Source organism: Spermophilus citellus (assembly GCF_964194105.1).
Source record: "Spermophilus citellus genome assembly, chromosome: 15".
In the NCBI taxonomy this organism is placed as follows: domain Eukaryota; kingdom Metazoa; phylum Chordata; class Mammalia; order Rodentia; family Sciuridae; genus Spermophilus; species Spermophilus citellus.
In genome coordinates this window covers 45,442,861-45,469,041 of record NC_138195.1, presented here as the reverse complement: position 1 = coordinate 45,469,041, position 26,181 = coordinate 45,442,861, and the positions used below count along the sequence as shown (strand labels likewise).

Below are 26,181 nucleotides of genomic sequence, written 5' to 3'. Positions count from 1 at the left end.
TTTGTTTAACAAATTGCTGAGCACTTACACATTAGATGCACCTCAGCGTGTGTTTGTTTTTCTCCCCTTAGAGACTCGACATTGTCATTTTTCAGATGAGGAACTGAAGCCAGGGAGTTTCAGGAACTTGCTGAGGTCACTAAACTGAAGAGGAGGAGCCAGAATTTGAACTTGGGTCTGATTCAAGGCTAGAGCTCTTGATCCTAGGGCTGGGTTGACTGTCAGGATGCCTGCCCTGTCCTGGCTGGCCATGTGGCTTGGATAGGTCACTCCCGTCCCTGTGCCTCAGTTTCCCTAACTTCATGAGAAGTGGGTCTCTCCAGCTCTGCCTCGGGAGGCTGCGGTTCTGGTCCTGCTGGGCCAGACGCTCTGTAGCCAGAGGCTTGCTGGTGGAGGAGACGACTCTGGGATTTTTTGAGCATCAGCCACACACAGGCCAAGTAAGGAAGCCGGGAAGTGTCACAGTCAGCCTTGGCCTTCAAGGACCCCCGTGCCCCGGGGAGACAGTCCCCACAGGGCGAGAGAAAGGACCAGCATGGCCAGAAGTTGAGGGACAAGGTATAGACAGAGTGACAGGAGAGCCTGAGGGCAGGGGGAAAGGGGGACCTGGCGTCAGCAAGCGCTTCCTGAGGAGGGGAGATGGGAGTCTCTGTGAGCAGGAGGGCTAGGAAAGGGTGCGCCAGGCCGGCCACTGTTCCCGTCTCCATCGGGTGACAGAGCCAGGCTCCAGGGCTGCCCAGGCAGAGGCGGTGGCCAGCCAGGCCCCCAGGAGCCCACAGCCACCTGGACAGGCCCTTCCCTAGGGACCAGGAGGAACTCCCGACCCAGCCACGCTGCCCTGGGTGGGGACAGAGCCCAGCTGGACCCTCTGGCCAGGTAGGGAGCTGCTCAGTGAGCTCAGTGTCTCCAGGCAGGGAGCAGCAGAGTGGCCGAGGGGCAGGGCCTCCCACCCGCCCTTCTCCCAGACCACCACGGATGACACGGCAGCCGGAGCTGAGTGCTCGTGCTGAGCGGCCCAGTGAGGAGGTGCGCCTGTCCCGAGCGTTCAGAGACACCCCTTCCCATGCCTGCCTGCAGTGGGAGCCGCGTACAGCGCTCAGGGACCCCAGGGACTGCCTTCCTGGGAGGCCTGGCCTCTCTGCCTCTCTCCCCGGGGGCTGCAATGATGTGGGAGCCCACATCCCGAAGCTGCCTTTGCTCAATGGGGGCTCTGTGGATCCCTACTCCAGATCTGGCCCCTGAGCTGGGATCGAGCACAGCCGTGGCCACAGCTCCCAGCGCCACCGAGCCCCGGGTCCTGCCGTGGGAGCCCACTTCAGACCCCGTCTGGCTCTGCTGCCAGCCGCTTCCTGAGCTGGCCTCTCTGGCAGGCTGCCTGTCCCCGACCCTCTCCCCAGGCTCTGCTTCTTGGGGAGCCAGACTGAAGGCAGTCCTCAGGCTGGATCGGGGGACACCACAGCAGCTTGCTGTCCTAACGTGGCCCACAACTGCACGTGGGCCCCACGGTCAGTGATCAGCAGAGCTGAGAGCTGCACCCTAGTCTGTCTGTCTGTCTGTCTATATGTCTGTTTGTCTCTCTGTCTCACACACAGTTGGGTTTGAGGGAAACTCAATCGAGTGACTTAAAAAAAAATCACATCTGCTCACCAAACCAAGCAGGCTGTGACACAGAAAGCCATTTTCCCGGGGAAGTGGGAGGAGGGTGGGTGGCCGGGGTGTGTGTGACCGTCACAATCAGGACACGTGGGCCTCTGGGGCCAGTTATCCAGCTGGGACTATGTGGCAGGGGAGGGGAAGAGGAGGGAGCCAGGGAGCTGTGCAGACAGACGAGTGTCTAAGGCTCACTAAGTGGGGCCTTACGGGCCCTGAGGATGGCACAGAAGGAAAGGACAGTCCAATCAGCCCCCTGGGGGAGCGGCCACACCAGGGCCGGGAAGCTTCGGCCACCACTGCAGCCCTCCCAGGTCCCCACTGTCTGGCCCCTCCCTCTGTCCCCCTCCTGTGGGCTCTCAGGGGACAGCCAGCTCCTGGCCTCGTGGGAAGGGAGGGACAGGCACCTGGGCCCTGCCCACGCTCCAGGGACACGTCCTTAGTCCAAGGTGACTTGGTGCCAGGTGGCACGCCCCAGGCCTGCTGTCACTGGTGGGCACTGATCGGGTCTGCACGTGCTGCTCGCTAATGAACCATATTGATTCCACATTCTCCTGTTGTCCCCTAAATGGCAAGCCACACATCTGAGAGATTAAATACCCACACGATTGCCTGCCTGACATCTCCATCACTCCACCCAAGGGTCCCTCATGGATTTTACAGCCCCACATGACAGAAGAAATTAAGGTCAAAGTCCGTCCTAGGAAGAATAAATTGCCCATGATCTCTAAGGCCAGTGGAAGGCTAGCCCAGCCCTCACTCGCCCGGGCCTTGAGGGGACACTTCTGGAAGTGCAGGGCCCAGGCCTGTCCCCCTCACCCCGGCCCCTGCTCATCCCCACTCCCCACACAGGTCCCCGTTCTCTCCCTCCACAGCCAGAACGTCCTCACACCCACAGGAGCAGCCCACCCAGAGAGACGCGCTTCATTGTACAGACCTGCTTCCCGCCCTGGCCTCCTATTCCAAAAATGACCCCAGGAGGCAGAGGGGCTCCGACGCAGTCTCAGCATTTTGCAGATGAGGAAACCGAGGCTTGCAGAGAGAAGGGACAGCCTGGGTCACCCAGCAGGCAAAGACCTCAACCTCCTGACTCAGGTGCGCAGGTCTTGCTATGGTGGGAGACCACGGGGCTCTTTTGTGCTGGTTTGGCTCCCCCCTGGGTGGCCGGTGGGTGGGGTGCCCTTGCAGGTGTCCCCGCAGACAGAGGGAGCTCAGCTGGAAGGTCAGCTAGCCAGGGTGACGTTTCTGTCCCTCACATCTGAGATGACACTGTCATCTCATGGCCCCGTGATTTTGCCAGGTTCTGAGGGAGAGGCTCGGCTGGGCAAGGGAAAGGGCCTCGGCATCGTGGAGACGGGTTCCCCCTGCTCCCTCCCTCCCCCGGGGAGCCCCAGAGCCACCTGGCAACCCCAGTGTCTCTGCATCTCAGTGATCTGTGTCATCTGGGAAATAGGAGTCTAGTTTCACCCTCCCCAGCCGTCACAGGGATGCCACGTGATGACACACGGACAGCAGGTACTTAGCACTTCCAGTTAGTCCTGATCATGTGCTTGGCACTCCTTCTGCCAGGCACTGAGCTAAGCCCTGGACATGCGCTGGTTCACTGACCTTCCATAACAAACCCACAGGGACTATCGCTGTCTGGGAAACCGAGGCACACAGACTAAGCACTCGTGCTCCCCACCCCCACTTCAAAGTTAATAGAAGCCATGACTCTTTTAGGGGTGCATAGGCTCCCTGGCCAAAAAAAAAAAAAAAAAAAACCCACGCACATTTCTTTGCAGCGAGGCAAGTCACATGACCAGGTTGTGGCCAATGAGAGGAAAAGAGACAGAAGGCGTTTCCAGGGGCTCTCTTTAAGAGGGAGGGGACATGGCCTTCATTTCCCTGTCTTGTAGCTTGAAATGCAGGTGCAGTGGCTGAGTTCTAGCGCCATTCTGGACCACGAAGACCACACCACAGGGATGGTGGGCAGCCTGCAGGAGCCACCCAGACTGCTCCCTCTAAACTGCTTTTATCTGGGAGAAACATACACCTCCATCCTGCTGAGGCAACTGTTTGGGCATCTCCATTAGTAGTAGCCGTATTGGTCACTGCAGGTACAAGTAACCAATTCAAAGTCACATAACTCAGAAACGACCAAGTCCCCTAGGAGCCTGGGGTCTCTACCACTCTGCCTCCTGCGAGGAGCACTGGAGAAAGCTGGGTGGGTACCACCATCTCCATCCTGACCGTTCTCACTGTCATGGTCAGGTGGTAAAGCAGAAGAGGACCCCAGGAGATCTCCAAACCTAGGCTGGCACCCATTAGCTGCTCATGAAATCAATTTAGTGGGTCATGGGTAGCAATTTAAAAACATAAAATCCAGTTGGGGGCAGTGGCACAGGCTTGTAATCCCAGCAACTCTGGAGGCTGAGGTTAGGAGGATTGTGAGTTTGAGGCTGGCCTCAGCAACAAAGTAAGCTCGTGCCTCAAAATAAACAAATAATAGAATAAAATAAAAAATATGAGGCTGTATTATTGCATGGAGAAAGGAAGGATTGTTTTGCTCTAGTTACGTGTGTATGTGTGTATATCCTGAGGGTCATACAGTTAATACAATTTTTATCATGGGTTGTGTTAAAAAAAATGGTTGGAGGGGCCAGCGTTATGCTCAGTGGTAGAGCGCTTGCCTAGCAGGCACAAGGAACTGGGTTTGATCCCCAGCACCACGTAAAAATAAACAAATAAAATAAAGGCATCCTGTCCATCTACAACTAAAAAAAAAAATTTAAATAGTTTGAAAAACACCCAACAAGCCAGTGCCTATACGACTCAGAGTCACTCCAGAACACCCCCCCCCCAATCCCTCCTGCAGCACAGGCTGCCACAACCCGCAGGCCCAGCTCCATCTCTCAGCTCTATGGCCGCCACCTGACTCCCTGGCTGTCCTCACTGCTCTCTGGACTCCCGCAGGCTGAGCCCAAGGGCTGTTCCTTGCCCTTCACCCCTGCGTCCCCCCCAGTCCAGGCTGATGGCCTCCCTTGCCTGGCACCGAGGGCTGTGGACAGGCCTGTGGTTGCAGCGTTGATGAACTCCCTCTGGCTCTGGCCATATAGAGCTACCCATTGTCGCTTTGCCCAGGGGGTCCATTTTCTTCGCTCTGGTGTCCTCTGAGCAATTGCCTGAACAGGAACAATCAGCGGTCAGCCTACGGAAGGGTGACTTCTGACAGGCGCACAGTACCGGAGACACCAGCTCTCGGCATGGCACGGGAGGGGACTGTCTGGGGGCAGGTGGTCACGTGGGGTTAGCACAGGGGGACCTGGAGAGCGTCCAGCACAATCCCTTCATTTTCCAGATGAGGACACTGAAGGCCCTGGAGTCGGGGACCTGTTCAAGGTCACCCTGTGAGTGAGCAGCTGCTGCCTGGCAGGCCGGCACGTCCTGGACTCTGGTGACCCCAGATTCCAACAGGAGGCTGGAGCCCAGCTGGGGATGGGCTTCTGACAGTGATTGGCTCAGGGGAGGAGAAGCCAGGGGCATGGACAGATCCGGGTTTTTAGATTTTGGTTATGGGGATTGAACCCAGAGGCACTGAGCCATCCCCAGCCCTATTTGTGTTTTATTTAGAGACAGGGTCTCCCTGAGTTGTTTAGGGCCTTGCTAAGGTGCTGAGGCTGGCTTTGAACTGGCGATCCTCCCGCCTCAGCCTCCCGAGGCCCTAGTTATCTGGGTTGGAAGCTTGGCTTGGACACTCAGTAGCTGGCTGACCTTGGGCAGCTTGCTCACCTCCATGGCCTCAGTTTCTCCCACAGAGTGGACACAAAAGAGATGGATAATGTGCCGAATGTGCCCATCACCCGACCTGATCCACTAAATTCTGAACACCTGGCAAAGGGCAGAAAAGCAGCAGATAAGCTTCCCTCATCAAGGTGGGCAGATTCTGGAGGCACCAGAGATGGAGGCTGTGGAGCGTGTCAAGAACCCAGAGCAACAGTCTTCTGATCAATTTGCCAAAAAGATCAATGAGTTGGGGGGGCTGAAAACACTCAGACCTACCCGAGGTCCAGCCAGTCCACCCTGGGGGCAGAGCCGGGGAGCCCCAACTTGACATCCTGGCTCAGTCCTGGAGCCTGGCCCTGAGCCTTTTCCTTCAGTGGGAGAACTTCCCTTAGCACCTGTCCCACCTCCCATTCCAGTCCATTTCCGTTTTACCGACTGATATTTAGATTAAGGAGATAAGCACAGGCGAGGAGCACTGAGGCCTGAAGACATGGACTCTCCACCTGTCAATCACCGCCAGCTGCTGGGCCTCCAACCCCCCACCTCTGCACCCTGGCCCCTCCCACTGGAGACTAACCAAGAGTGGGATGACAGAGGTACCCCCTAAAAAGGGGTATAAAGGCCTTCCAAGCCAGTCTGGGGGCAGGGCGGCTGACCCACTGTTTACTATTTGTGTGTGCCTCTCTCTCCCCCCTGTCCTCTCCTTCCTCTCCCCTCCCCAGGCTGCAGATAAAGAATTCAATTTTCTTTTAAACGGTGGGGAAATTGGAAGAGATTTTGTTCTGTTTAAGCACAGCTGGAGTCTCAGGTCTCAAGGGGTTTGAGAACAATGAGATCAATTAAGATGCCAATGGTGAGGGGTGTCAGGAGGGGGTGGGGACAGCCTGGCAGGTGGGGGTGGGAACTCCGTCTAAAGGGGAGGATGGGAGCAGGGGTTCTGAGGTGTCAGGGCTGCCCTCCCTGCACTGGCCTGCCCACCCTCTTGGGGTTCTGTCGAAGTATCCAGATGGGGCCTACCCACCAGGCTGTTGCCATCCCTCAGACTTACTAATAATTCATGTTGGCAATTTCTGTCACCAGCTTCAGACGATGGCAGAATCTAGTTGAACCCATATGGTGAGACGCCGTTGAGGCTGCTGTCCCAGGAGGCCATAGAATCCCAGGCACCTGGCCCACAGAGGCACTGGCACTGCTTGGGGACCTCCTGGGGTTCGCAGGCCCTGAACCATGACCCTGATGGACACCATCTCACAGGGCTGCTGCTGAGACAGGACTTGTGTGCTCCTATGGAAACCCAGACACCCACAACCTGCCCAAGGCCTGTCTGCAGATAGAAGCCGAGGTAGGACCCCAGCCCGGGGCGGTGGGCCCACAGCCAGCCCTTTCTACCTCAAGTGGAGAAGGTACCTGGTCAGCTGGGTAGAGACCAAGACGGACGTGCTCTGCTGGCCTGGGCTCTGGCCTGAGCCACCTCCCAGCTTCCCCCCTCCGCCCTCCATGCCCCTCTTCCTGTCTCTTCTCTAAGCAGCAGCCACTCGGTCCCCAGATGCCCCTCCAAGGGACTCATCCCCTCCTGCTCTCTGCCACCCCCTGCCACCCGCTTCACTGCAGCTTCCTCACTGGAGGTGGCTCCTTCCAGATCTCCCAGGTTCTCAGCCTGGATCCCACCCACCTGCCTTTCCACCTGGGCCCTTTTTCTTGCTGCCTTCCGTGGGACACCTGTCCAGCCCCGACACTTGACGCCAGGTCAGGTCGCAGCTGCCCCAGCTCTGGCACACTCTCCCCTGCCCAGCTCCAGTTTCTCCCGTGGCCCTCACCCCTGTGACGCTCTGGGTTTCCTTGTTCACTGTCAGTACCTTCTGGCATGGACAGGGACGTCTGTCTGGTCCGCCTGTCCTGACCACCACTGTCATCCCTGGCTCTGGACATACGGTGGCTAAATGGAGGCAGCTACATGTGGAGGTCACCTATTGCCCCCAGACAGCGCAGAGCCCTGCTCTGCAAGGGGAAGGGGACACACAGTCCAGGGAGTGCCCAGAGGGCCAATGATGGCCCCTGGTCCTCCCTAGCAGCCTTCAGGGAAGCCAGGGTCCTCCTGCTCACCTGTCCACAGAGCTAGGCTGAGGGCTGGGCAGATTTCAGCCTTGACCTTGGAGTCATATCCCCTGATTAGGCCCAGGAGACCCAGGGCATCCTGGAATCTGGTGGTCTCGCTGCTGCCTCCCTCCCCTGGCCTCGGTTCCTGGGCTGGGGTCTGTGTCCCTAACCCCTGGCTGACCTACAGGCACTCAGCAGGCAGTGAGTCCACCTTGTCCTTGGAGGAGCAGAAGGCTGACTCCCAAGGAGGAGCAAATATGGCCACAGGGTCACCCAGTCAGCGGGTGACCTGGCACCTAGGCCCCGGGGTTTGGGGCCAGCCTTCTTCCCCGTGTACTCAGAGCCCGGGCCACAGTGAACCGGGGCCAAGAGGCCCTCTACCTCAACAAACGTCTCTGCCGCTGACTGGCTGGGTGGCTGGGGTTTGTGGGTCACCCTCCTGGTGCCTCAGTTTCCCCACCAAGCCTTTGCCCACCTTCTTCTTCCATCGCCCCCCTCCAGGAGGCTACCCTAGAACCCCCGACCCCGGGAGTCAAGCCTGCTCTGTGCCATACGCCAGGTGGGACCCTGCGGGAGCAGCTGAGGGAAGGGCCTTGGTGGGGAAGGGCCTTGGGTGGCCGGGCCGGCAGGGCAAGCCCCTGAGTGGGACAGCAGCCAGGAGAGCAAGGCTCAGAGCACATTGGGGGCCTGGGGAGGGGAGAGGACCCAGGGAGAGGTGGTAGGGAAAAGCAGAGGTGACGGTGGGGTGGGGTGGCAGGAGGGAGGTTGTGAGGCTGTGGGGGCCAGGGCTGGAGGCCTTCAACGCCAACCAGGCCCAGAAGGCTTGAACCCTGGGCTGGGGAGGCGGCAGCAGGAACTTGGGTCTCCTCCCTGCCTCCCTCCCTCCACGGACAGCTCCCTGGCCCCAGCTGGGCAGCCTCAGGCTGAAGTGGGGTTTGAAGGCTCCCCCTGTCCCTCTCCTTGTTCCTGCATCATGCACGAGGCCAGAGGACAACCGCTGCCTGGGAGCCTTGATCACAAACGACACCTCTGAGGGGGGCTATGGGACCTGGGCAGCTCTTGGTGTTTTTAAGACATCGAGTTTCATGTGAATTCCTGGACATTCTTTCCTTTGGGAGTTGGGGGGCGGGGTCTACATCGAGGTCACAAAAGGCCAGCAGCTTCTGCCTGGTTTTCTTGGGTTGTTCCTTCTCCAAAGCCCCCCTCTGGGGTGTCCCCACCCAGATCCCCATGCTGGAAAACACCCCAACCACATGGATAAGCCAAAGGTGCTTGGGGGACAGTCTGGCTCAGCCTGTCCTTCATCCAGAGCAGCCCAGGTACCAAGGGGAGAGGCCACCATTGAAGTGGACCCTCCAGGCCCTACTGGTCCAGCCTCCAGCTGGAGGAAGGGAGTCGCCCCAGACCTGAGGGAGCAGTACCTGTCCATATTCCCGACTCACCAAATCCACGAACATGGTAAAACAGCTGGGGCTTTGCTGCTGAATTAGGGGTGACTTCTTTTGTATGTGTGTGTGTGTGTGTGTGTGTGTGTGTGTATTAGTTGTAGTTGGACACAACACCTTTATTTTATTTATTTATTTTTATGTGGTGCTGAGGATCTATCCCAGCGCCTCACATGTGCTAGGCAAACACTCTACCACTGAGCCACGACCCCAGCCCTTAGGGGTGATTTCTTATGCAGCATTAGGAACAGAAGCAAGATCCCCAAGAACAGGGGGACTGACACCTCGCTCAGAGAGGGCACGAGGTATTTAGCCAGCATCTGGAGGCGAACACAGAAATGGATGAGAGCCCCTGGATTTTGAGCAGAGAATGGCTAAATGCCTGTAGCAACGCCAGCTACACAATCTGCTAAGCTCAGGGCAACAGAAGCATCACGGGACCCTTGCTCAAAGAGACTAAGAATTCCAGACAGCAACGGCAGAACAGGAAATCAAGGTCAGGGTTCTCCTAAGTCCAGTCCCCTGGGCAACTGCACAGGAGCCACGCAGGCAGCACCTATTGTCCCCTCCTTCTGGAGAGTCTCCATTCTCCCTTGGATCCTTCACTGGGTTCTTCTCCTTGAGGCCAAAGGCCCTGTGTTGGACTCCCAGATGGGGCACAGACTAGAACCCAACCTGCATGTGGATGAGTGCACCGAGTCTAAGGGAGTCGGAGCCGAAGGCAGGGCATCTGGAAACCCAGAGAGCCAGGATTTAAGAGCCAGTACACTCTGATCTGCACGGACTCCTGAATAAGATGGAACAGACATTCTTGGATAAGAATCACAACAACGACAATAACAGTACCAGCAATGACATCTGCCATTTATCCAGAGCCTTAGAATACACTAAGTGCTTTAAATGCCCCATCTCTCTTAATCATGGGGTATCGTTATTATCATTCCCACAGCGAGCTCTGGGGACTGGGGCCAGGAAGCAGCTCAGCACCTGCACAGGGTCTCAGGGACGGCAGGCAAGAGCCAGGATTTGAACCCGTGTCTCTCTGCTTGCGAAGCCTTGCTCCTGGCAGTGGCTGAGGCTGCCACAAGGTCTTTGTGATGTGGCAGAGCTGCGCATCCTTCTGCTGTGGAGCAGCAGGACAGGCAGGACCCAGGCAAGTCTTGGGGAGCAGCCCTGATGCTGCTCAGGGAACTGGCCTCCAGATAACCCGGGCCTAAGTCTACTTCCTAGACCCAGCAGCATGGTGGGGGGGGGTGCCCAGAGCCCTCCTGCTGGACGTGCCCCCAGTCACCACACTGGGAGCGAGGCCCTGTGGCCGGACAGCTGACTCAAGAGGCTGCTGGTGTGCAGTCCTCCCTCTGAGTGTAACTGAGCAGGACTGAAGTTGGCCTCCACCAGGGCCAGCCTGGGACAGTGACACAGACCACCCTGTCCTAGTGGCAGAGACCCAGAAGGAGATACTTTGGAGCCAGGAAACACTGCAGTAGCACCTGGCCCAGTCATCTCGCGGGCGCCTCAGAGGCTCAGTGACTTGTCCTGGTCATGTGCTGCCTGGGGCAGGGCCAGGGATTCCAGGGTGGTGTCTCCACCAGGGCTGGTGCTCTAGGAAGGCTCAGCCTGGAGGTCTGGTGGCGGCTGACATTTCCAGTCCAGCCACTTCCTAGCTCTGGGGCCCTGAGCAAGGCACTTAACTTCCCCGAGCCTCAGTTTCCTCATCTGTAAGGGAGAATGTCGGCCTCTACTCAACAGGACGGAAGTGACATACAAAGTGTGCGGCTGGCCATAGGGACCCAGTGGAGGCCCAGAGGGAGCAGTGTACAGTTGATGGAGCTGTCCTCAGAGGTCACCCTGCCATCCCCTGCCCGGGAGCCGTGTCCTGGCACCAGGTATGGAAGGAGCCGGGGGGGGGTATGTTCCAGTCCACCTTCCTTGCTGCACAGGGGAGGTGCTTAGGAGAGAAGTGGCAAGCACAGCTGGACTCAAGGTCACGACTTTGAACTTGCCGTTCCCACTCTTTCCCCTCCCCCAGTAGAGTCACACCTTGTTATGACCAAGGGCTTCAGGGGTCTCAGAACCTGGGCTGGGGAGGTCCAGGGAGCAGGGAGGTGCAGCTCCTCCACCCTGCGGGGATGCCCAGGCTGGTGGTGACAGCCACCCCTCCGACGCCACCCTCAGACCGCCACCTCGCCCAGCACAGGTGACTTGCCACAGAGGCAGGGCCATGCCAGGTGGGGGCTGGGGAGGACCCTTGCAGCAGGCTCTGCTCCAGCCTTCAGTGCAAATTAATCCATCTTCCTTTTCTTCATAATTTTTTTTCTGAACATTTAAATAACATCCAGAAAAGGTCAGGGAGGAGGAATTTCACAGTCCCTGCACAGGCGGCGACAGCCTCAGCCCCTCCTGTGGCAAAGGAGGTGGGAGATGAGGCCGACCCCGTGGAAGCAGAGCGGGGAGGTGGCCAGGAAACGGGCTACCTGCTAGGAGCACTGGAGGCCCCTCGGGAGGTTGGGAGGTGAGGGTCGGGGGGGGGGGGGTCACCGTGGTGCCTCCTCTCCTCTCTACAGCAATGTCATGCCCCTTCTACAGGTGGGGAAATGAAGGCTCCTAGTGTGTGTGCATAGATCAGCACGCAGCAAAGGTGGGACAGCAGAGCCCACAGTCCTATCATCAGAGAATGAATGGCCCCTTATATCGTCACTTTCTCATAACCCTTGGGGTTGGGGAATAAGGAGAGGCAGGCAGAGCTTCTGTGAAGGAAGCCAGGAACCAAAGACTGGTGTCACCTGGCAGCCCTGTACAGAGCCTGGTGCAGCGGAAGATGAGCTCACCTTCTAGGCACAGAGGGGACCAAATGCCCCAAGGGCCAGCCCTGTCTGCAGCAGGCTTAGGATCTGCTCCAGCTCTGGATGTAACCAGGAGTGAAGGGCTTGGCTCACGTCCACCAGGGCCACTCCTCAGGGCCAGGACTGGACCCAACACACCTGTCTTTGGTGCCACCCGTCAAGGCACGTGTCTTCTCACGCTTCAGCCTCAGCCCTGTCCCGTAGGTTTCCCCAGCCCATCCCAGGCCTGGAACCCGGCCCCCCAAACAACGACTCCATCCCCAGCAAGAATCCCAGGAAGGAATCCTGGACACGCTCCAAGCCTGGATCCCACACCAGGACACCTGGCCACAGGCTCCTGACCTACAGGGGGGCAGCCTCTGCCCCTGGCCAGGCCCCTAACACACGGGCTGCTCGGTGCCCTTCCCCCTGACATTGGAGGGTGGACAGGAGGCCACAGACACTTCCTTTTGGGTCCAGGGGTCCAAGAGAATGGAGCCTCTGGTGCTTGCTCTCAGGCCATCCTGAAAGGCCAGAGGATGGTCCGGGGGCCTCGGGCACAGGTGACGTTCTGCTGAGGACACGGGTGAAAACCGAGGGAGGCGCAGGCGGGGAAGCAGGGGGGAAAGAGCAGCCGCAGCTGACACACTGTTTACATCTGCCGGCCTGACTAGCCAAACATCTGTTTGAAATATTAATAACTGTCAGATGGGAAGGGCCGGGGGCTCAGTGCGGTTTCCTACCATCTGTCTGCAGAGTAAACACACTTCAGACCGCGGGGAGTGGGGCGGCTGGCAATGTCAGCTCCCAGCGAGAAACAGCAGCAAGGACTGTGGGGGGCATCAGGTGGCTGGGAAGGGGGCTGCAGCGAGGTAAGCGCCTCGACATTTCCTGAGCACCTACTATGGGCACGACCCTGAGTTGTGTGGCAACTGTACTCAGCATCCAAACCCGTTTCTTTTAATAATAGACACCCCTTCTCCGTTTTCAGCCCATATCATCAGGAACCCCAGCCCCTAGCTCCACTAGGGGGAGTACGACCCATCCCTGGCGTTTCAGAATCCGGAGGATTGTTGCCAAAAGCCCACAAACGAAGAATCAATTCTGGGATTTGGGCTGGAATTACTGGAAAAAGAAGTTTCTCCCCACGAGGATTGATGAACCCGTAAGAGCTAAACCTGCAGGTGCTGGTGCCCAACTCAGCCAATACAAAAGCAGAAGCTGGCACCTAAGACAGGCTCCTGCTCAATTGAGTGCCTGGATGCAGCCATGCCTGAAATCACTTATACCTTCAAGTTATGTGAGCCAATCTTTTTTTTTTTTTTTGCTTGAACACTTAAGGATTTCTTCACCTTGCAACCAAGAGTATTAACCGATATAAATGACACTGAGGTGCCCCTTATTAAAGGGCTAGTCCCAGACAAGAGCAACCAGAGATGCCCAGGTACTTAGAAGGACCCCTCTGTGCTCAGATAGGGGAGGCTGCCCTCCTTAGAGAGGCACTTGTTCCCCCCATCAGAGGGGGCTTCCAAGGTTCCCCCCGAGCACCCAGAACTAGCCCCTCTTAGGGAAAAGCAAGGAAGCCAAAGGATCCCTGGCCCGATCTCTGGCTGCTCCAGGCTGGTCCCTTTCCCTTGCTGCAGCCCTGGCCAAGGAAGCCCCATTGTGGAGAGTCCAGGCCCCTCCATTCACAGCACTTGGCAGTTGGGGGCATCTGCTTCCCTGAGTGCCCAGGGTCCTCGGGAGTACCTCTGGCTGCCTCCATGGCCTGTCATAGGAACTCAGTGGCCCCGCAGGGGACTCACCAGGACTGTCAGCACAGAGGTCCCCACGGTGACATTCTCATACAGGCTGACATTGTACAGTGGCTGGCTGAAGATGGGCCGGTTGTCATTCTCGTTGATGAGGGTGATCTTCACCTTGGCGTAGCCCACGTGGTCGGGCACACTCTCATTGGCAAAGAGCTGGGGAGCAGAGCGGGGATGGTAAGCTCCCAGATGTTCTCAGAACTCTTGTCCCTCCCACCCCGACTAAAAGGCCCCCCGGTTCCTTGGCTGGTGCCAGCACTGGCTGGAGTCACTGCCCACCACCTGTGTGCTGCTATAAGGCCCTCCATCATTGTCACAGGGCCGGGGTGGCCACTGATTCTGCTCTGGGGGAGGGTCGGGGGGCTGGGCAGAGAGGAGGTGGCCCACAGAGACTCTTGGGGCATGCTTTGGAGGCTTCAGGGGGGCATGATGAATCCCCACCCAATGTCCGGACACGGGCTTGTCCTCCTTGCGAAGAGGAGGCTCACTCCAGCGCTGCCTCTCAGTGGGCTCCTGGGTTCGAGCCCCAGGGAAGGTGGGGGAGGTGGGAGGTGGGATTTAAAGGGGTAGTGGTATCCCTCTACCATGTCTCCCCTGAAGACCCCCCACTGGGCCCGAGGAGGTGGCCTTACATCAAAGTCGTAGCGGTCCACGGTCTCGTAGTCGAGGGGGATGGCCACCCGGATGCGGATGTCCGCCTTCCCTTGGACGGAGGTTGGGGAGATGATGAAGTGGTGGGAGTTGTTCCCCACCAGGTACACCTCGAACATGCTGTTCAGGCCCTGGGGCGGGAGTGGACAAGAGCTAGTCAGAAGTTCAGAGAGGACACGGAGGCCAAGGCCCAGAGCCTGAGTGCAGGTGCAGAGGGCCTGGGGGGCCAGCTGAGCCGGACAGGGCTGGCCTGCCCCACCCACAGAGGTTCTGGTCTCCCTGGGGTGACGCTGACCCAGCTCCTGGACCCCACCTCCTGCCCCTGTCTGGGCCTCAGGGAGTCTCCTCTGGCCCCTCTGTCCAATGCCCTCAGGGTCCCTTCCCGGGCTCGGGTTCCTATTCCTGTTCCCTTTCTCTGCCCCAGAGACCCCAACTCGGGGGAAAGAGGCCAGCAAGGAACGGAGGGAAATGAGAAGAAGGCAGAGGGGTGGAGGGAAGAGGAGCCATGACAGGCTGGGACAGGAGAGGACAGGAGGGACAAGGCAGCCCGCAGCTTCTCCTATGGGATGTGTCCATCAGGGAGAACCCCCGTTTGCTTACCGATGACAGGGAGGTGACCCAGAGCCTGGGTGGCAGAGTGCACCACCACGTGCCCCATGCACCATCTCGGACTGGGTGAATGCAGCCACACCCACAAGGCTCTGCTGTGTCCAGCATCCCAAGTCCATCACTTTGGGGATGCACTGGGTGCCTCACTTGCTCAGGGTTTCTGGAAGTTCTAAGTAGAGCTACAGCTCAAAAAACCCTCATATGAGCCGGGTGCTGTGGCACATGCCTCTAATCCCAGCAGCTCGGGAGGCTGAGGCAGGAGGATCGCAAGTTCAAAGCCAGCCTCAGCAACTTAGCAAGGCCCTGAACAGCTCAGCAAGACCCTGCCTCTAAATAAAATACAAAAAAGGCTGGGGAGGGGGCTCAATGGTTAAGCACCCCTGGGTTCAATCCTGGTGCCAAAAAAAAAAAAAAAATCACCATCTGATACCTGATTTATTCTAATGCAAAACTGTTGGGATGTGACATCTCCATGTTACTCAAGTCCCCAGCTTAGGAGGAAAAGCCATTGCTGAAGGTGAGCGATGTGGCCTACCAACCCCCTGGAGCCTGGCTGCTCACAAAAAGAGATGCACGTGCTTTCTCCTGCCTCCCTGGGGGAGATCACCCCAAACTCCCCTCCACGCTGGCTGGGGGCTGAGGTGCACAGCCAGTCAGTAGCCTCCACCTGGCCCTTGGTGCTGATGCCAGTGGATCACTCACCTGGGCTCCCTTGCCAGGGGCTTGACCTCTCATTTCTCCTGTTGACCTCCCTCCCCAGCCCAGTGTGGCCAAGGGCACATGGCCCCTCTTCTTGGGAACCCAGGGGATGCAAAGGGGCTCTGTCGGGGAACCTGTTCCTGGTGAGAGGGGCAGCCAGGCACGCTGGCCCCGGAAGCCTTCCCATGCAAGGCTGGTCCCTCCCATTCAGGACAGGGAGATGGGACAGAATATGACAGCCTCCAGGAGCCAGAGAGTTGGCAAGATTCGGAGCCCCAGAGCTGCTCCACGGGTTTAGTGCTTTTGGGGAACAAAACATGTTGCTATCCACCCCGGGTCTCTTGAGTTCTTTCCATTCTACCAACCTGGCAACACAAGGCCAGGGACAGGAGCCCAGGGGCGGGAGGAGCCCAAGAGCAGGCCGTTGCTGGCACAGGTATTTTGAGTGGGAGGCGGGAGCCGATCCTGGCAAACAGGCAGTAGCGGGGCCTCCAGAGACCCCAGCCCAGGGTGGCTCCCTGGGGACTGTGGGGCTATGCTCCTCTGGGCCTATTGGGTGACAGAATTTTCATATCTCTCTGGTGTGGAATCCATCTGGTCAGGGGGAGGGGACAATTAAATCCCTGAAGGGGCACTAATAGCCAAAAGCCATGGAGTGTGACCACTCTAGACAGGTGACACAGCACTTCTCCCTCCCTGAACCTTGGCCCCTTGACCATGTGGGGTGGGCACAGTCTGTGCATAAAGAAACGTCCCTTGCGTGGTGGGTGGCCCACCAGGACCACCAGCCCAGCCCTGCCAGGGAGACTCACTTACCAAGTTCTGTTAGGGGGAGTCGGTCAGTCAAGGGCATGGAGACAGGAAGAAGGAGCCGGAGAGGAGCCCAAGGGTGTAGAGAGGAAGGAACCAGAGAAAAGAGATGGTGAATCTTGGGTCAAGGCGAGGGGCCAAGAGGACCCCAGGGCACACCCAGCTCCCCAGGAGCTGCCTCCCGGGGCCTCGGTGGGCCACAGATTTGGGGTCCCCAGGAGGGGTACACGGGGGAGAGGAGCAGAGGAGGGTCAAGGGTGGACCCAGGAGGAGGGGACAGGGCAGGAAGGATGTTGAGGTCAGAGGAGGCTGATCTCTGCCCCATCCATTGTCCCCTCGGTCCTGCTCCCATGAGCCTGGATAAAGCCCCTGCAGGAAGCAGCCCCAGACACAGCCATATTTTTATTTTCTTAGCATAAAAAATGTCAGAGACATGATAAGCAGGGACACGGGAAATCTCTCAATAACTCAACAGTGTGAGGAGCACACACTTTGTGTCTCCCTCCCGCCTTGCCCCTCGAGAGCCTTCTCCAGTGGTGAACACCAGACCAGGAAATCCACCCTGTGAGAGGCACGATCTACAGACAGCGGCAGAGACCCAAGCTGTCCCCACCCCGACACAGTCGCACACTGTACATACACTCTGGGTCCAAGTTTTTCATTTAAAACTACGTCTTGGTGACTGCTCCCTAACTAGGAACAGCACTGCTGACGAGGACAGCAGCCACCTAAGCACACACGTATTGCACACCTACTGCCAGGCCCCGTCCAAACACTTTAAAAGTACCAGATATTGCCAGGTACCGTGGTGCACTCCTGTAATCCCAGCAACTACTGAGGCTGAGGCAGGAGGATTGCAAGTTCAAAGCCAGCGTTGGCAATTCAGTGAGGTCCTGAGCAACTTAGTGAGACCCTGTCTCAAAATGAAAAATTAAAAGGGCTGGGGATGTGGCTCAGTGGTTAAGCACCCCAGGTTCCATTCCCAGTAACCCTCCCTCCCCAAATACCAAAGAACCAAAGATCTGCCTCATTTCTCTTAATGGCTGCAAAGTGCTTCTCTCACATGTTCAGTCCCCTCTGTGGTTATTCTTGAATGACAGGAACCCCTTGAGGCCATATATCACCACCTCATACAGTGTAAATCCACCTTAGACCCTGTCACACAGTAGGTGCTCAGGGATCGGGTTTCAGCAACTCTTGGGCTGCCCTGTGTGATCCTCTTCCCAAGGGTCCCTCCTGTGGAAATTAAGTTCAGAGAAGTTGTCCAAGGTGGGCACAGGGATTGGTTGCAAAGTGGGGGGATCAGAGCCCAGGCCCAGATGCCAGGCCTGCGTACTCTGCAACAAATATATTACTGTTTGCAGAGGGCCCAGGTAGGGAAACTTGAGAGATCGTAGGACAGAGGGAGGCTTGGTGGCCTGATGTGGGCATTCTCCTGTGCAGTGGGGGTGCGTGGCGTGGGATGCACGGTCAGGCAGTCAGCAATATTAGTCACCAGGGCAAACGGAAGTAGGAAAACAGCACTCCAGGCCAAATTGTAGGGGAGGCTGCCCAGAACTGAACTGGTCTTAGGAAGAAAGGAAAATGCTTTTTTTTTTTTAAACTTTTAAACTAACAGAAAAGGGATTCCAGATGGAGGAAGTGGCTTTAAACACGGAATCCTCAGGCCTCAGTGGGTCTTGCAGGTGCAACGTGCTGAGGATTTGAGCACTGTATACAGGAGCAGCCGGGAGCTACTCTACCCTCTGGAGCAGGGGAATACTGGGGCACACGGGTGACCTTGGCAGCCATGTGTGAGTCACATCGGGGCTGCCCTCCTCACTCTCTTCAGGCAATTCTGATGTGAATTCATCTAAAAAGAGAGCCACTGGTCAGACTCTCCCAGGGTGGGGCCTGCTGGCTGCACTTTGGGGCACTCCCCAGGGAGCCGCGTCACACAGCCAGGGCTGGGAAGACCTCAGTGCAGCAGAGGAACACTGAGCCACCATTGCGGGTGGGAGAGGCCAGCAAGGCAGAGGCACAGAGAGGTCACCCGAGGAAACCAGGCTGAGGAGAGGTGGACACCAGGCCTGAGGGTTCTGCCCCGCAGTTCAGGTTGTTCACTGAGACCTGCATGGGAGGAGGAGAGGGCCAGGGCAGAGAGTGTCTTCCAGGTGTGACACTGGAACAGGACAACAGTGCCACTGGGTGCTGGTTAGAAATGCAGATTTGGGGGCCAAACCCAGGTCTACTGAAATTCTGGGGTGGGGCCCAGCGGTCTGATGAGAGGCGCCTACAGGAGGCCTCATGTGTGACAGCCCTTGGGGTGGCCAGGGAAGAAGCACTGAGGAAAATCCACCTGCGAGGTGTGGTCCTGGAATCACATGGGGGGGGCGGGGCTGTCTGATCACTGAGGTCATTGAAGAGTCCTCTGGTGGACAGAATGGGCCCAGTGCAGGCCCAGGTGAAGCCCCTGGTGTAAGTGCTTTGGTGAGGCAGGGGCCCCAGGGGGGAGAGCCCTGGCCCCTTTAGGGGAGCTCTGTAGGTCTGGGAGCTAGGCCTCCTTCCTCCTCCCTGATCTGTTCCAGGGACTAGAATTTCACTCAGGCCTGACACAGCAGTTGTGTGGACCCCATGTGCTGCTGTCCTGAGATCCCCAGGGTCACTTTCTGGCCAGTCCCTTTAAATGCTCAACCTGCCCCTTTTAGAACATGCACAGTGGATGATTTCCTGCTGGGACTTGTGACTGTCAGCCCTGTGGCAGGGGTGTGTGACAGGGAGATACTCTCGGGCTGAGTTGGTGCAAATCCCCTATAACAGAGCCCTGGGCTGGGCGACTTACCGCAACAGCTTCCATCTGTCACCTCCCACTCTGCCACACAGAGACAGAATCCTCACCTGGCCTGGTGGCATCCGCATCCTTCCACCCCTTTTAGGAGAAGGAAGCTGGGGCCAGAGAGGGGACCCTCAAGCCTCCTGCCTGAATCTCAGCTCTTCTTTACCAGCCCTGAAGGCAAGGAGAGCACCTATGTCTCCCCCCCCCCCTGAACAAGGCCCAGGGGTGGGGCCCAGCCAAGCTTAGGGAGCTGAGGCCAAGCTCCCAGCAGAGAGAGCACCGCTCCTCCCAGCCCCGCCCAGCCTCCTCCGTGCCCTTGTCCTGCCACTTGGGGGGGGGGAGGGCTGCCGACCTGGGGTGGGAGGCAGGGGGTGCTCTTGGAGCTCTTGAGGGGCAATTTTATTGGAAAGGGAGATAAAGAGGACATCAAAAGGAGCCCCAGTGTGTGTGGAGAGGAGCCTGCTGGATTAAATTCTCCTCCAGCTGGGCGAGGTGATGAGAAGGCTGATTGGCGGCCGCCGCGGGTCCCCAAGCTGAGCTGCAGCGGGCTGGGAGCCGGGCCGCCCGCGGGGAGGCGTCGCCGGGCTCAGCTTTATTTATTTGTTGGGCGGGGGACGCGCACGTGAAATCACTCCTGGCTCCCGCAGTCCTGCCCCGTGGCTCCTGGTGGCGGCAGCCTTCCCGCCCCCCGCGGAGGGCAGCGCCTTATCAGCCGCCCGACAGAAGGGGCTGCCGCCTCGCGCCCGGGAGGCAGACTTGGCCTTGGCCTTGGCGGTCGGAGCAGACGCTGCCCCTGCCCAGAACGATCCCTCCTGCGCCGGCACCTTGTGACTACCAGAGGTGGTGACGGGCCCCCAGGCTCAGTGTTCTCAGCTTTTCTTTGGTGCCCGGATTGAACTAGGGCGCAGAGCGGCGTGTACTAGGCGCGTTTTCCAGCTCTGTGCAGGGAGTCCAGCGCGTGCTGGGCCCTCTACACACCTTAGCTTGCAGAACGCTCCCGGCATCCCGGGACAAGGAGCAGTTCCATGGTCTAACCACGGTCATACCCAGCCTTTTCTGTCCTGAGGTGGATTTGGGCTGGTCCCCCGCTATGGGTGCCCCACCCCAGCTGGAGCTGGGCCCCCCCCAGCTTGGCACCTGCGTTTCTCTCTGCAGACAACCTGGTCCCCCAAAGGGAGGAAGGACTGACCGGTGCTCCAGGCTCCCCCACACTGGACATGAAACCTGCCCTTGCCTGGCTCTCCACTTCCCCAGGCTCCACCCTGCTGTGGTGACACCCGTTGGCCCTGCTCTCTGCTGCCAGTTAGTGTGGGACCTGGGCCAGTGGCTCAGTGGTGGGATGCAGGAAAGAGCAGGATTCAAAGCTGAGGATTGGGCTCCATCCCTTCCAGCTCTGTGACCTTGGGTAACTCATGTTGCTCCTAGATCTTCAGTTTCTTCATCTGTGAAAGGGCAGAGGGAAGCCACCCCCTCCCCAGGATGAAATGAAGCAGTGCTACCTTTGTTCCAACATTTTCTCTGAATTGTGTTTTTTGGCCTAAGAAAGGAGAGTCCCTGAAGGCAGGGCTGCTGTGTGTGCTCTCCTTTGCACCTCAAGTACCAAGTACGAGGGGACCCTCACCCCACCTAGGGAACTACAGTGTGCCCCTGGGGGGACTTTTATTCCTTTCAACAGAAAAGAAAGGCCTAGGGTTATGTGAACACAGGGTGGACGGGGGAAGGTGAGGACCAGGGCTGTCTTTATGTTGGGGTGATGGGGCTGGGGCTGCTGTGAGCAGGATGGAGAGTCCCGGGGACCTGGTGAGCTCCCGGGGTACCTGTGGGTGGTGTCTGGGTGGTGGCAGGGTGAGCCCCAGCAGGAAGTGGGGCTAGGGAGCTGGAATGCAGAGACGGGCCTCCAGAATTAGTGCGCCCTTCGCAGAAATCCTGTCCAGAACTCAAACCTGCCAGGAAGAGCCCTGTGACTAAGATTCCAGGGTGCGAGGCCCTGGACTTCAGTGGTGGTTAGAGCACAAACCCTGGAGCCAGACCTGAGTCTAGATTCAGGTGCTCCCTCCTTCAGCTCTGTGTTTGCACACAGGATTTTATCTCCTTGAGCCTCAAGTTCCTCATCTGCAAAATGGGAGGAGAGAAGTCTTCCTGATGGGCTATTGTGGGTACACTGCAAAATTTTGGTCAAGAATGAGCGCCCCAGGCTGGGTGGTACATGGGAGGTGATGTGGTGAAGGCAGAGCCCTCATGAATGGGACTGAGGCCCTTAGAGAGACCCCAGAGTGACCCTTGCCCCTTCTGCCACGTGGGGACACACAGTTAGATGGTCATCTGGGAAACAGGAAGCCAGTTCTCACCAGGCACTGAATCTGGCAGCGTGCGGATCTTTCCCAGCTTCCAGAATGAGAGAAATAAGTGTCTGTGTTTACGAGTCACCCAGTTACAACAATTGGTGATAGCAGCCCAGAGGGACCAGGACACCTTCCCACCTGGGCACTCCTTCTGTCCCTCCTCTTCCCCTCCCTTTGGCTGTTCTTCCTGTCTTCCTCTTCCCCCTTCCCCCCTCCAGCCCTCCTCTGCCCCCCCCCTTGCCGCTCTCGCCGGCCCCCACCCTAGCTTCCCAGGTTATCTGTGGAATTCCACACACACCTGCACAGCCAGGATCAATCCCAGCTGCCCTGCCTTCAGCTTATCTCTGCTCCAAATGATTGATTTTCCCTCTTTAAGAGTAATTTGCTGGTGAATTCCATGTATTGCAAAACCCCCTGTGAAATCTAATTCAATCCGATTGGCAGCTGGCACTTGGAGGAAGAGCGCTGGAGAGCCGTCATTTTCATCACAGACGTGTGTATCATCCGTGTGCGGAGGAGGCTCCGGCGGGCAGGTGCTCCTCACCTGCTCCGCACACCTTCCCTCCCTCCCCTGGCGGGATCATCACGTTCCGCCCCCCAGCCGGCCCCAGCTCCTCTGGGAGATGAATTTGGATGTGCGCTGGGTATCTGCATTAAGCCAACGAGGACAGGTGTTTTTGAATTCAGTTTTCCCTAATTTGCAGCCCTTCGCCCCAGTGCACTGTGGGAATCTCACAAATCTTCCAAATCCAGCCACTCCTCACACCTTGTCGCCTCCTGTGCTCCCTCCTCCTGCCCTCCTGCTCCTGAGCAGAGTCCAATTCCAGGGACCCCGCAAAGCCCATGTCACCGGGGAGTGGGTCAGCCCTACTCTTTCTCTTCTGAATTCCAGGTTTACCTGGTTCAGAGCATCCTAGATGTGGGTATTAAAGTACTGAAACCTAGGTAGTCACAGGTAATCAGAGAGCGTGGTCCCCGACTCTACGGGGTGCAGCAGAGGCAGCTGACACAACTGCCCAGCTGTGCAGGGGTGGAAAGCAAGGGGTTCTGAGCACCCAGTTTCCCATGGGTGAGCTCCCCAAAGGCTGCTCTGACCCTCACAGGACGTGCACATAAAGTGCTGGTCCTTTGCCAGTGACGGTGGGCACACGGCCACCACTAGGCCCTGCTTAGCCTTGCTCCAAGTGGGTCCTGTGTGCTGGCCGTAGGTCCTGCTATGGGATAAGGTGAAGTTCACGGTGTCCACTTCCAGAGATGAGACTAGCTATTCTGGCCCCATTTCTGTGCACCAAGTCAATAGTCATTTCTGGTGACATTCTAATCTTTGGGCTACCCTGGACTTTTAGGGTTCAAAGCCTTCAGCCCCGTGGGCTCTTAGTGCAGTGTTGTGGCCTTGGGGGGCTGGCTGGGAGGCAAGGCTCCACATGGTCATGGTCAAAGGATGAGCCACAGGGACCGTCCTAGCCCCAGATAAGGAGCTGCCTGCTGCTACGGGCTCCCAGGCTGTCATTCATGTGTGAAGGACAGAGGAAGCAGGTAGGATTTATGAGTCCCCAGATCTTAAATTAAGGACAGCCAGCGAGACCTCCACCCTCATGATCCCTAGGAAGTGAGTCTTGTCCCCTTCCTCCCCCTCTCCCTCCAGCATAGGATCCTGTGTGGAAGGTTCCGGCCCCGTGTGGAACTCTCAACAGTCTCTTCCCTCCGGCTCTGTCGCACAACCCTGGGCTGGCCTCCCAGCACCAGTGGCCACGTTTCAGAATCTGCCAACCTGCTCTCCCCCACACACCTGGTCTCAGTCCCTTCCTCTGCTGTCCAACTGGCAAACTCTGCACCCGAGTTTTGGTTGTGATTTTGGTGGGGGACTAAAGTGGGATGTAAGTGTTCTCAGAGATGCAGGGAGACCCCAATGCAGGGGGAAAGAAGTGCATCCTCATCTTCCCCAGGCCCAGAATTCTCCTGCACCCAGGAGCGGCCCTTCTGGGGAAGAATGAGTGGCCAGCAGCGCAGGGCTGCTGCAGGCAGAGGGTGAGTGTCCAGCCCTCTGCTCTCTCACCAGGGCCTCAGGACAGAGCAGGGAGGGGCAGGGTGCCCTGCTGGGAGCTGGGTCTCCCACTTGGAGGGCTCTGTCTCCATCTTTCCACTGTGAGGAAGCTATTTCCCTGCTTACACACAGAGAAAAAAATGTACGGCAAGACAAAGGCATCTCAACGCCTTATGGAAACCAGGGGGGGCACTGCCAGCTGACAATCACACCAGTGTCCCCACTACTATCCTCCAATCGTGAGCCCATCATCTTGAGAAGACCTGCTTGTGACCTTAACAAACTGTCCTCTTGAGGTTGCTGTTCAGAATGGAGACCCACTGCCAGGAGGGGCTGTGAACCTGGTGTCCTGGGAGCCAAGGGCTGGTGGGTGACCGCAGCCCCCGATTCCTAGCCCTCTGCCAGGGAGAGCTGCCCCTTCCCACCAACAAAGGCACCTCACATGTCCTGAGGGAGGGGTCTGGGCTGGGACAGGGTGCAGGCTCCAGGTGAAGGTGTAGTCGTGCCTGGAGACAGCCCTAGGGGCCTCTCTGCTGCCCCTGGGCACGGCTACCTTCCTGCACAGGACCCTCCTACTGGACATCATTTGGAGATGTGTGTGTGGCCACACAGTGGCTGTGGTGTGAGAATCAAATCAGAAGATACAGATGGAGATGCAGGAGAGGGGAGAGGAGGCGGAGACGGGGAAGATGAGATTCAGGGACAGGGAGGATGGAGTCATTCGGGTGAGGATCTCAGTGGAGGCCTGGCCACTGCTGCCCAGCATGGGGGTGGCAGGTGGGAGCAGCCCACATCTTCTTCCCCTCTTCTAGCCTCTCCCCAGCTGCCCTTTAAACTTCTGTCCCTCCAACTGCTAGAACTCCAAACCCCAGCCTCCTCCGACCTGCTCCCCCTTCCCACAGACCCCACGTCAAGTGTGGCCTGGGCCCAGTCTCTGCCCATCTGTGCTCCCCACCTTCCCCTGGGTCCCTATCCCCATTCTCCACGTGTTCAGACTCATCAACCTCAGGCACAGCGCGGAGGCTATCACTCACACTCAAGAACCATCAGTGACTCCCAAATACCTCCCGAATTAGGTTCAAACTCCTCGTGGGATTCAAGGCCAACCAGCCTGCCTTGCTGGCTGCCTAAGAGGGTGCCTGTGACATGCTTGATGATTTATGACCATGATGAGGAGCCTGGTGCTATCAAGACCTAACAGCCCACCTCGGGGACTGCTGACGCGGCTGCCTCTCATTTCATCTTCAATACATCATAATTTACTTTTTAAATCAACAACCCACAAGATGGACATTTTGGTATACATTTCTAGGAGCTTACTGGGGATTGAAGTCAGGAGCACTCAACCACTGAGCCCCAGCCCCAGCCCTTTTTCATATTTTATTTAGAGACAGGGTCTTGTTGAGTAGGGCCTCTCTAGGTTGCTGAGGCTGGCTTTGAACTTGCCATCCTCCTGCCTCAGCCTCCAGAGCTGCTGGGATCACGGGCGTGCGTCACCGCACCCAGCTCAATTCTGTGAATTTTAACACGTGGACAGATTCTGGTTACCCACTTCCCTCACAACCAGGACAGAGATCAGTTCACGCCCCCCCCCCAAACCTGCTTGTTCTATCCCTTTGCTCTCTGCCCTCTGTCCTGTCACCCTAACCCCTGACAACCACGGATCTTCTGTTCTCTGCTCCTAAGCTTTTTGAGAATGTTCTAGAATCAGGCAGCAGTAAAACATTTGAGACTGGTTTCTTTTGCTCACATAATGCCTCTGGGATCCATGGGGTCCTCACTGCACCCTAGGGGTCTGCGTCTTTAAGCACAGTCCCACCCCCAGCCAGGCAGGGGCCAGAGAAGGCTCTGGAGGCGGGCAGGAGAAGGGCCAGGGGATTCTGTGTTTTGAAGCCTGGTGGGCGTGCTCAGTACAGATTGGCAGGTGGAACATTCTCTAATGGGGGCGATTAAAACCCATCATCCTGTTCGCACAGAAAAGTAAACATCGACGCAGCTGCTAATTTGTGGCTATTGACGGCTGTCAGGGCCGCTGGGCCCCCATCCTGAGTCCTGCCTCTCCCTGCTCACCTACCCTTCATGCCTCAATCATTCTGCCCTCAGTGCCTCTCGGGCGATCCCCTCCCTCAGGACGGCTCTTTCCCCAGTCCTCTTCTCCCCTAAGGTGAAACGTCGGGGTGCCCAGGGCTGCCCAGCCCCTTCCTCTCTGCTCTGGCCACGCCCTTTCCCGGGCGAGACCCTGGGACCAGCGAGGCCAGCTTGAAACTTGATGCGGACACTGGCAGCTTCTATTTCTGCAGCCTGGACCCACACAGAGCCTCCTGCTCCATTTCTAGAGCCTAGGGGAGCCACCAACGCCACGTCAGTCACTTGACGTTGACCATGGTGGAGCATTTCCACTACAGAGATCACCAAACGATACAAGCCAGTGTCCCCGACCCCAGAGCCACTTCCTGGACATCTACCAGCACACCCCACCTGCCCTGCTGGCACTTCCATCGGGATGGCTGACAAGCAAGTCAAACAGGACCCTCGAGAGCTGACCACGCACTCCATCACCCTCACCGACGGGTACCCGGACAGCCACGAGGAACTCCCAGCCCCGCCAGCAAACGTCCCTTCCA

At 57.8% G+C, this 26,181-nt stretch overlaps 1 protein-coding gene across 18 annotated transcripts in view; it reads right to left on the bottom strand.

The window, feature by feature from the left end:
* Positions 1–26,181, bottom strand: part of CDH23 (cadherin related 23) — a 381,002-nt gene that overhangs the window by 136,451 nt on the left and 218,370 nt on the right. For 14 of the 18 annotated variants that reach the window (XR_014018890.1, XM_081267119.1, XM_081267138.1 and 11 more), the window contains 2 exons: positions 14,220–14,369; positions 13,585–13,743 (listed from right to left, as the gene is read on the bottom strand). Coding sequence is in view for 16 of the 18 variants with exons in the window: in XM_081267119.1 (XP_081123245.1) it covers positions 13,585–13,743; positions 14,220–14,369 (309 nt within the window). In the remaining 2 variants the exon portion in view is untranslated. Of the gene's footprint in view, positions 1–9,189; positions 9,745–13,584; positions 13,744–14,219; positions 14,370–16,362; positions 16,419–26,181 lie in introns of those variants that run through there. The other 4 variants (XM_081267141.1, XM_081267133.1, XM_081267135.1 and 1 more) reach the window with 4 other exon arrangements.